This window comes from Botryllus schlosseri, chromosome 6 (assembly GCF_051294905.1).
Source record: "Botryllus schlosseri isolate E-star chromosome 6, Bs_hap1, whole genome shotgun sequence".
Taxonomy (NCBI): domain Eukaryota; kingdom Metazoa; phylum Chordata; class Ascidiacea; order Stolidobranchia; family Styelidae; genus Botryllus; species Botryllus schlosseri.
The window spans coordinates 23992595-24003903 of record NC_137241.1 but is presented as its reverse complement, the minus strand read 5'-3'; the positions used below and the strand labels follow the sequence as shown (position 1 = coordinate 24003903).

The window sequence follows — 11309 nt, the reverse complement described above, 5'->3', positions numbered from 1 at the left end:
GATGTTAACCTCTATTCCGCGGCTCTTTCTTCCTCTATCCATTCCTTGTGAGTGCGTTCTTTCATCGAATCTTTTTTCTGAACTTTTTTGTCGCCATAAGAGCAACGAAGCGGGGGAAGAGGAGCCCCGATAAACCTCCGACGCGGAATCGAACCCGGGCCGCCCGGGTAGAAGGCACCACTACGCTAAATACAGAATTCCTTACCAAGTGTTGGAGGTTTATCGAGGCTCCTCCTCGCCATATGATCCGCATAAGTGGTGTCTTAAAAAGTCTAGAACAGAGGTTCTCAACCTGGGCGGGCGTGAAACATCTGAAGGGGGCCGCGAAGAAGCGGTCACCTGAAAAAAATTTCGCGCTCCGCGCAATTTACCTCCAATGCGCGTGTGTTCCTTTCTATATAGACCCAATTTAATATTTTTTTATTCTCTCATCAACATTTATAACCGACCATACCACCAAACAATCTGTTGGGGTTGCTAGCATCCCAGTTGGATTTTGTGATACGACGATAAGGGTGGCGCGAAATTTTTCACTATCAAAAAAGGGGGGCTTATCTAAAAAAAGGTTGAGAACCACTGGTCTAGAAGTTGACCGTGCTTCAAGTCGAATGGAATCATAAAAAATAGTATCAGCCATGGTGTAAATACCACTGCATCCGGAAAACACCATGAATACAACAAACGACAACACTGTGTAACTGTCTAGCTGTCGGCGCAACAACTTAATGCATGAAACGATGTATAGTTTGGATCATGATCGGAGTAGGTGTGATGTAGAGGGTTACCAAATTTTGGAAATCTGAAAAGAGGATACTTTTAATACTGGAGTGAAATCCGGACAAATGGTAAACTTTTCCCGACTTTGTGGCTGGTTGACTAAAAAGAAATAAAAAAGGTCATTTTTCTGGCTCAAGTCCCGAAAAGTCCGCCGGACCGTTACTTGAGCGCTGATTTCCTACGTCTCAGTCCAACTTACAACCTATACTGAATAATGAATATATATCATTCTTGAAGTATATTGAATCGAAAAAATAATGATAAAAAGATTATGATGACGATGAAGTTGATGTTCTGGTTTCTTCATTCGTCATAGTTAACTTCTTGATTGGAAGTTGGAATGACCTTTGATCGGGTAAACATCTCTCAAAGTTGCGGCAGCGGAACCAATGTGGTATAGCAATATAGAATATTGACGCTCAACCTGAAATAATAGGTCAATAACTACATTTACACCGTATCGTGCCATCGGCAAATAAACTTCAAATAGCAGAGTGGAATTACATGTGATATACAGATGAAGTATTACGTGTTTATCGATAAATATCGGTCTGATGTCACGAATCGAAGCGAATGCTGCTGTCGAAATGTTTCACTCTCTGAATTTCTATTTTCGAATATTGTTCCTCGACCAGTAAGAAGCGGAAAATCGTCACAAGTATTATCCATATGTAATACCTCTCTCCAGCGTCCTGGTTGATCCAGGTCCGCCTCAATATCAAAAAGCGAATCCGATAAACCCGGAAATGCAGAACTGGCGTAGGTATTGTGTAAGCTCGGAGCGTAAATGACATGCCTGGGTACAGTAACGAAATACAAGTAGTCAGTTTTAATAGCCATTCTGATTTCGTCAAGATTACCTGAAGTTGATTCTTTCTCCGATTCCATTCATGTCGATGAACGCTCTGTCCAAGTACATCAGCTGATCATTAATTGACCGCAACAACAAGACACTGGAAATAGTGTATTGTGATGTTTACGAGACTATTTAAGAATATGGTCTCAAACAATAAATTTACCCGACACCATGCATAGCCCTACCTTAAACGAACTAACATCTCGGTTTCCCAAGAACTGATTAACAGATCAACTTATGAGTGACATCGCAACTGACTCGTCTCGGAAATCGCTACTTCTGCTTGTAATTGAGTAAAAATTTATGGCGCCACTTCTACTTCTACTTGAGTAGAAACGCTGACAACTTTTACCACCTCTGCTCCTTAACGTGGTCTCGACAGAGTCCAGTCGGTACATTTTCGTCTTCTCTATCTTATGAGAATTCGTTGACCCGAGGAGGGCCGCGCACATAACCCTGTAGTTTCGAGCTGGTGTTGTTTGAAGTTTATCTTGGCGTGTTTCTTCTGTCAAAGAATGAGCGGATTTTTTGCGCATTTTGAGAGAATACAGAAGTTTCCCCGCTTATATGGCCGACCACCAATGCATCCGCGATAAATGATCCATTTTGGTTTACAAATCTGTTTGTGAAGACATTTTCTGTGTGGTAAGCGATGACAGATGGGTGTCTGATTCCTAAGACTACTCCAAGTCGTTTCGACACCTTCCTATCTTTTCAATGTATCGCATTTTTGTGCTGTATTGAACTGGTAAGATTGCTAATAAACCGAACTGAACAAGTTAATTCGAATTCGTATTCGAATTTGCTAGCACGGGTAGGATTAAGTTAACGAGGGTTCATGATGTTGTGATTTTGTCGTGAATCGCAATGAGTATCGGAATTGTGAGTCGAGTTCACGAGTCGCATGCGGCAAGCGTACCAGGCCTTGGACCACTCTATAGCTTATTGCATCAATTTAATTATCACAAAAATATGATGTCATGAGCTAGGAGTATTGATGAAATATCACAGCTGTTGATCGAAAAACACAGAGACGATCAACTCCCTCCAATCTGTATGATCTCGCGTCCGTAATGACCAACCCACCAAAGACTTTCGCATCTGCGCTGTAGGCTGCTCTTTATACAATTTACAATTCGAAGCTTGGAACACGTACTTGCTGGTATCCAGGGGTGCATCTATTCGGGCATGTAGCTCTTTGGCGGCTTGGATAAAGTCTTCAATTGCGTTGTCAAAAAGAGCTGTAATCAAATCATTATCAGTTCGATGTTGATTATGTAAATTACGTAAAATATACTTCATAGAAGCCATAGTTACACACAACAATATCATTTCCTTAGGAATAGGTAACCACGAAAGTGGTATTTTTGATTGAAATTGATGGCAATTTTGGGGACGTAATATGGGCGTTATTTCTTTGTACATTTTATGTCACTGTTCAGTTACACTACAGCGTTGCGTATTCACAGAAATCCACAGGTGCATTCGGGCTATGCAATGGAAATAGTGGCTACTTGATTAGAACATTGCATTATTAGTTGGTCGCTATACTTAAACGGTGATGAAGACCACACTAAATTAAGAAACCCTTTTGTGTGACGCGCACAATTTATAAGTGGCTCCTCTCCGTTGGTCGGGCAATTATACTCTAAGACAGGCTGCAAACCTATGATTGAAACCGATATATATCCTATTACGAATACATCCGGACGAATATGTATAAGGAAATTATTGGGTAGACAGTAGACAGTAGACAGTAGACACTGGCTGAGGAAAACTGTTGGTGTTGATATACAGATGCACTTACTTAGATCAATCCCGTTTTCGCTGAAAAGCTGTGCATAAGCGCTTTTAAACACCTCCTGATCCTCCTTCAATTTCTCCCCATAGTCGACGCAGTTGAATGGGAGAATGGGATCGTCAATGAGCCTCCTCGCTATTTCCACCATCAGCTGCGCGACTGCTTTGTTGATACGAAATCCGGGGTCGATGTATTTCCGCACCAATTCGAAAGTTTCATATACAGAATGATAGACTGGGTACGATCGGATGTCGAGGGCCTGTGAATATATATAATCCAATTCAGGCTATACCCATTTGCTATACTGTAATCCGGGCGGATCGACAAATTCTGTGGTCCTACTCCGATCCTGTTTTTAAAGCTCTGGTCCGACGGATTCCGCAAATGATCCGGCTCCGGCCAAAAGTGAGAAAATCCGGCTGGATATCCAATCCGGCTTTAGTCCATGCCCAGCTATTACAGACCTTGCTCTTAAGGTAAATCGCAGACGTATAATTTATAGATTTGATATTATGACGTCATATTCCTCTGCTGAGTTACAGTATAGAAATTAAACATGGAACGGCAACGACCGATTTTGCAGCTTCGTTCCGCTTCGCCGAGGCTGGAGTTGAGAATTGTTTTGCGTAAGAGACTGTAGGATTTCTGGCAATCCAAAAGCTATCTTCCCGAGCGCAGAAATTATTGAATCTGGTCTTGATCGAAAGCTACTGTTGCACCGATTCCGAAAATATAAATTAAAATAATGATCAGGCACTGATCCACCTAGAATCCGTCCTCCAAGTCTGAAATATCGCCATTGTTCGAACAATCGAAGAGTCGCAACGGGTCATCGTTATGGCCATTGTGTTGCGGTTACCATATTGTTCTGAACAATGCCGACATTTCAGACTTGCAGGACAGATTCTAGGTGGATCAGTGCCTGATCAATATTTTAATTTATATTTTTGGAATCGGTGCAACAGTAGCTTTCGATCAAGACCAGATTCAGTAATTTCTGCGCTCGGGAAGATAGCTTTTGGGTTGCCAGAAATCCTACAGTCTCTTACGCAAAACAATTCTCAACTCCAGCCTCGGCGAAGCGGAACGAAGCTGCAAAATCGGTCGTTACCGTTCCATGTTCAATTTCTATAGTTACAGTCTGTCGCTGATTGCCACTACATTGTCATGTGTCACATTTTCATTCTCTCCACACGCCCGGATTGTGGAACATCCAAACTAAGTTGATTGTTTACGACGAAATCCTCAAATCCGCTTCTCAAATCCTAGTCAAAGCTAATATCCGCAAACGATATTTCGCTACTGAAAGGTATGATTAACTCACCGGGTCGTGTGTGAATGCAAAATCTGCTGCGCTGATCCCAGTAGTCTGCACGAACGGAGCGTAATCGCTTCCCGATCCCAGTGTCGCGATTCTATCCTCAAAAAACACCATATGATTCCGCATTCACAGGCTGAATACAGAAATCTTGGGCGTTACCTAGGAATACTTTCGGCATTGTCGACGTGCTTTGGCTTTCTTTTCGCCCACGTATCGTAAAGTGTGATTCTTCCTTCCGCCACTTCATCCAGGTCCGGATTGGAAACGAGCATGGCAGATTCGTATATGAGAGCGTTCAAATTCGGGAGAGCGCTTACTTGTAAGCTGTAGTTCCCTTTGACTCCAGTGTCAATGTTGAGATAAACCACGGAGCGCGAAGAAAGAAGTTTCTGGAATTCCTAGAAAGAAGGCAAACTGTTATCGTTCAATCCCAAATGTAAAAAGTAAGTAGTTACGCCTAATAACTGTTCAAGTAGAAGTGGACATAGATAAAACACAACCACTTGAGGAAATAATGCGATTAGGCAAAACCTACTTCTTGAGTACTCCAAAAAACTACCAATACTGGTCATATACATTACGATATTTATTTACAAGAAGACCAACAATCAGACATGCGATATGCGATTGGTGAGGAAAATCATATACCCTTATACCTCGACCCATTCCGTTGACCCCACGGTACCATACTCTTCCGCTCCCCAGTTGCAGAAGATAATAGATCGTCTTGGTCTCCAGCCCTTTTTTACTGCGTTACCAATCGATCGCGACATTTCGAGCATAGCGGAAGTGCCCATTGATGGATCAACGGCTCCAAATACCCAGGCATCGCGATGATTACCAATTAAAACATATCGGTCTGAAATGCGGTACTCAATTATACATAACGCGTGCATCTACCAGGGTTTAATATTTGGTCTATACTTGGTAGATAGAAAAATGTTAGCAATCCTCACCTGGTTCGACTGATCCTTCGATATAGCCAAAAATGTTGTGCGTTGTGGCCATTTCATTCTGTGTCGTAATGTGCATCTTGATTTTCCTAAGAGACACAATCATTTGATCAATCATATAGAAAAAAAGGAATGCGTAAGCTCCGCGTATTAAATCCCATACTTATCAACCGTGCTCACCCAGTGTTATTTAGCTCTCCCTCAAAGCCAGGACCTAGCTTGTACTTGATTGGTAGTCCCCCGAACCAGTCTTCCGGGGCCTCGTTTCCTCCCATCTTTTCCAGATATTTGATGGCGTCATCGTAACCGATAGGAGTCACAGGAATCTTCGGCAATGTTGTTTCGTTTTCCCGCATTCGCCATGCAGTATCTAATAGTAAATATCGTAGCTTCTTAATGCTTACTATCCAATTCCGAACACTACATCTCTGTAAGGAATTAATGTATTATGGGACAGAGTGATTTTCTGAAACACAATTAATTTCATTGCGACTTTCGACCACGAACGAGCCGAACGTATACACATCATCTTTAACATGTAACTATACTATACGCCTTTTGCAACACACCTAAAATATATAATTCACACTCGTTTTCCAAGTCCCTCCATTCACAAATTTCCTAGCTTATTTCAACATATGTATAATATCATTGTCATTTTACATACCCAAAGCCGGATATTGTGGAGTGAGGGGATCCCCCTTGTATGATTGTAAGTTGCCGCGCTGAGCACCGGTTCCAGGTAAAAACCAACTGTCGGGATATGGGTCTACCCAAGACACGGTGTAATCAATTGGATCCGAATATATGATCAGTCCTTTACAGCCATACTCTTGAGCGAGGGCCGCTGAACGAAGACAGCATATACATTACGATGTGCATTGAACGGCGTAGAACAGTCACCGGAGAGTAATTTCCGATTACCTTTCGACCCTCGAAATATACGCCCATATCTGGAAATACACACGTGACCGGAAGGATCGACTCCAAGATCACGAGTTAGCTCTATAAAATCCTCGACGCGTGCGTAATTCACGTAAACTAAGTTACCCTGCGGTAAATACAACGTATATCAATTCGTTCCATAACATGTCATGCCCGCATCCAAACGTACCACAACATCACCGGAAGGAGAATATGCGTTAAATGGATTGACTACTATATCGCTCTCTTGCGTTTCATCCAGTACCTTTTCGGATGGCGTAGATTTCTCAATCTCGGTGCCTGTAGTTAAAAAATCGTTTTTAACGGATTAACTTCATTCCGAATTCTTCAAATGCAGTGGTTCTTAACCTTTACTAAGTTACCATCAAGCCTTTGCGAGACCCTACATTTTTGTTGAGTCATAAAAACTAAAATCTACCACACATTTAACTAGGCCTACACAAGTCATACATTGTTATAGATTACTGGTGCACAAAATGAACTGTGCATCAATAGAGTGTTAAAAGAACGTTACCATCAAAATATATTTTTTACACAAATCGAAAATATTATAACTTATGCTGTTCCGTTTATGATACTAGTTCTGAAATGCGTGGTTTCACCTTGAAAAGTGTCATAGTGTTGCTCCGCAGGGTAGTGTAGTATACATGCACTTGCATATAGCCAACAGAAGTGCGAAGATTTGCTCCAACATTATTAGGAATATGCTTATTGCTTATGCATGCATAAGACGAAATTGATAATTTTAACGCTTACCATTATCTAATAGGATCGATATCAAGTTCGAGTCCTCCTGGTTAGGGTAAGACAGTAAAACTTTATATGGGTGCACCTCGACGTGAAAGCCAAAATCAGTCCACAAGTTCTTAATATACTCGACGAGTATCACTTCGTCAACATCACGTCCAGCGATATGAGGCTCGGAGGAAAGAAACCTGCAATGCTGATGTTTAGTGGCGTTTTTAAAGTCTAAAGCAGTGGTTCTCAACCGGGGGTCCGCGGACCCCTAGGGGTCCGCGAAGCAATTTCAGGGGGTCCGCGAGACCTCTAAATTTTTAAAATGGTTGATAACGTAATTTTTATTTCATTTTTTATTCCGAGAATGCATGAGGCAGTTTCGCACCACAAGTGCTAAAAACTCATGACTCATATCATCATCATAATCGTCTGACATGAACTATCCTAGTGTGGAAATTCATTTTCATTGCCAATTTTCCAATAACCTGCTGATACAAACATATTGCTGTTTAGAGACGTTTTGCTGATGTTTGTGGAAAAAATAAAATAAAAATGTGGAGATAGTAACGTCAATCAGGATGACTTCGTAATGTCTGCGAAACCTTCTCGATTTGAAGTTGTCAGTCTCGTAAAATTAGAGAACAGTCGTTTGAAATAAAATATTTCGAAGTATTTCCCTAATTTGTCCCAATGCAGGGATTGAAGCGTCGCCACGAAATCCATTTTATCCTGTGATATACATAACCACTATTTAAGCAGCTTCTTGGAGGTACAGAACTTCAATATACAATTGAATAGTATATTCATATTAAAATGAACCCGAATATTTTTGGCTGACACTCGTCATAAATCGGACAATGATATACCTGCTCTTAAAGCTCGGCTATCAGATTTGGCGCATATTTATTGCGGATGCCCTATCGACAATGCTCATTTTTTTAAGAACAAGCAGTGTTTTGTTGCTATCAAAGCATTACGCCCCAACCCTGAAATTCATATCACCAGTTATATTAGTATGCAGCTTCGTCTTGTTAATGTCCAATTGTTCATGGTTGTCCAATTGTTCATGGTCGAAAATGTTTGCTGGTAAATATATATGTAAACCCGAACAGAAAAAGTCGTTTCGTGACAGTCTTTCTCAGGTTGGAAAACTTTGATCCATTCTTTGGCGCAGAAAATTTGTCTATATTTTTTTATTAGGATTTCACTTTGATGGTAGAAACTCTCTGCGGGTCGATCAAAATGCCGTCGCGAGCCGACTCCGGACCGCGGTCCGCATGTTGCCCGTCCCTGCGCTAGATGCTGGACGTGATATGTTCATAAAATATATGTTTCTTCATTTTGGTGCCATAAATGATTGCGATCACGCCAAAAGTATCGTCGGAAGCGTTATGCGTTAATATTGCATTACCCTCCATCTATCTTTGCGGAAATGGTTTTCGGCATTCGTTCATATCAAAACGAAGACGCGGATTTTCACGACACGACCACGTACTTCAAGAAATACAGCAGCAAAACTTGCTTTGAAATAATAAAAGTCTACCAATCTACATAAATAGTATGATGTTATTTAAAGAAAAATCATCATTTTGCTGTTTATCACAAGCCTACAATTCATATTTGCACGAGACAGATGAAGGTTGCTCCATAATAGAGCTAAAACTTGAGGGGGTCCGCGAGGGTCCGTGACGGTCAAAAGGGGTCCGCGAAGCCAAAAAGGTTGAGAACCACTGGTCTAAAGGTTATATTTCGACACTCAACTCGATTTCAAAGTCGGCGTGACATCTCTGGGCATCCTCAAAGAATGCAATGTCTTAGTTTGATATTGATCAGAGATGAGCAGATAAGTCTTTCCATATCCTAATCCTTATCGTGATGTGAGTTTCAAATTCGAATCAAAATCCAAACACAGAAATCATTTCACATCATGTCATCAGTCAAAGAATATATAGCAGGGGTGGGCGAACTGCGGCTCTTTAATGATTGCACAATGCACAGGCACATGCGTTTCGCCATTTTGCTAGAAAGGTTTAACCTGATTATAAATTAATGCAATGTATCACGTATTAACAATATGCGTATTGTTTCCGTGTTGTTTCTTAGTAAAATTTCACGCAAGGTGGCACGATAGGGTTAGAACTTTGCATTTGAACTGTCGAATCGAATTCACATAAACGTTTCACCAGCGCGTGTACTCACACGCTGGTTTCACCTGCAACAATGGTGCATGTACAATTGTACATTGTTCATCAATGTTCATCGATGATAAGTCATTGTGTTCAGCAATGAACTTGATAATCACAATCATTTCCGGGCTGACATTGCTGAATATACGGGTCTCCCGTTTGTATTGTAAAAGGCTATCAATATTTGCGGAGTTTGGCCCAAGAATATGTCGTTGAGCGATAATTGCCAGAAAAGAAAGTATGAACAGGAAAATAGAACTTTTAGAACAGAACGAGAGGAAGATTTTGCATTCACTGATATTGGAGGTGTTTCATTGTCCTTATCTGTCAAGGCTCGGTCATTTACTACAAAGCTATAGTAACTTGAAATGTCAGTACGAATCCAAACACCAATACTTTGTCACGAGTCACGCAACGAAGACAGATTTACGGAGTAAACAATGAATCAATAACCGTCAGATTATTATTAAAAGATGACTGAGGTGAAATCTTCCTTAAATGTTCTCTGGTGCACCCCTGTACACCCCATCTGAACGGTGCACCCTTTTAAAACTTGGGTACACCCTAGGGTGCACGATACCCCCGGTTGAAGAGCCCTGACCTATAGGACCAGGTGGGGGTCTGATTCCAGAAACCATACTCAAAGCCGTTTCAACCTTTCACATCTTTTCATTGTATCGCGGTACTGCGGTGTTTTCAATTGATATGAAATTATTAATAAACTGATACTGACTATTGAAAATGTTAATAATTTGATGTCAAAATCGACATTAAGTTCTAAAGTTTTCGTAACCTGAATCCGTTTTGCAAATCTAAAATCCGGAAGCGTATCGAGCGATGAGCCGATAACATGTACCTTATGCATGGAACAGCAATGCAAGTGTCACTTTGGAACAGAAGGTTTCCTACGACTCTAATTGGCATCATTGGTAAGTTCGGTACTATGTTTTCAAGCTACTCTTAAAACTGGTATAGGATAGGGTTTCGTGATAATAAGTTTAATGGACACATATATGACAGAGTCATACTCACTCCAGATATTTTTCAATTTCCGTGGAGTTGATCTCATCCATTAGAATTTTAGAAACTGTTGGATCTGCCATTGGTATGGGTGTAGAAGCAGCGGGTTCTGGGTTATTGCTAAACCATCCGATGAGAAACCCTATTAGAACTCCAGCCACAGTCCCTCCGACGAGCAATAAAATTAAATGCTTTGTGGCATTCATTTTATAACTGTAATATCCTTAGTATAAAGAGGTATGTATGGGGGAAGTAACTGTAAAATGCAAAACGTTAAAGTTAGCATCAGCATCGAGGCAGCATAGTATAGCATCCAAAGTTGTACAGTGTACATGTACAATTGTACATACTGCATACGCGATGCAAACATACTCTGCGTGCCGCGTGCGTGAATAAGCGGTATATATCAAAGAATCGCTCATCTTTCCGCCACTATATCGCTGAGCAAATTAGCTTTATAGCATTGCAATTTTGTGTTTACACATTAGGCGATGAACTATACTCAATCCACAATCTTTCAAACCATGGTGTATCGGGATGCCTGGAACACGATATTTGGTCATATCGAAGTGTCGAAAATTTTCACCGTAAATACTATAAATTCAAAAATGGTCGAAATTTCAATTTAGGATTGCACTGCCTTTACATGGTCGAGATTGACCCAAATTTGGTGCGTTGCGTTTTTTTTTGGCAACAATTTTATCACTAAGCG

At 41.0% G+C, this 11309-nt stretch overlaps 1 protein-coding gene across 1 annotated transcript; it reads right to left on the bottom strand.

Moving 5' to 3' along the window:
• Window positions 1–982: 982 nt before the first annotated feature.
• LOC145441668 (putative N-acetylated-alpha-linked acidic dipeptidase) lies at window positions 983–10878 on the bottom strand. Its single transcript, XM_080319586.1, has 15 exons — window positions 10610–10878; window positions 7410–7588; window positions 6823–6932; window positions 6633–6759; window positions 6376–6555; window positions 5889–6078; window positions 5712–5797; window positions 5412–5614; window positions 4915–5153; window positions 4759–4849; window positions 3441–3693; window positions 2790–2874; window positions 1638–1730; window positions 1456–1573; window positions 983–1201 (listed from the first exon to the last, which is right to left on the bottom strand). The coding sequence occupies exons 1-15, from the start codon at window positions 10801–10803 to the stop codon at window positions 1094–1096; spliced, it is 2256 nt and encodes a 751-aa protein (XP_080175712.1). The 5' UTR covers window positions 10804–10878; the 3' UTR covers window positions 983–1093.
• Window positions 10879–11309: the final 431 nt, after the last annotated feature.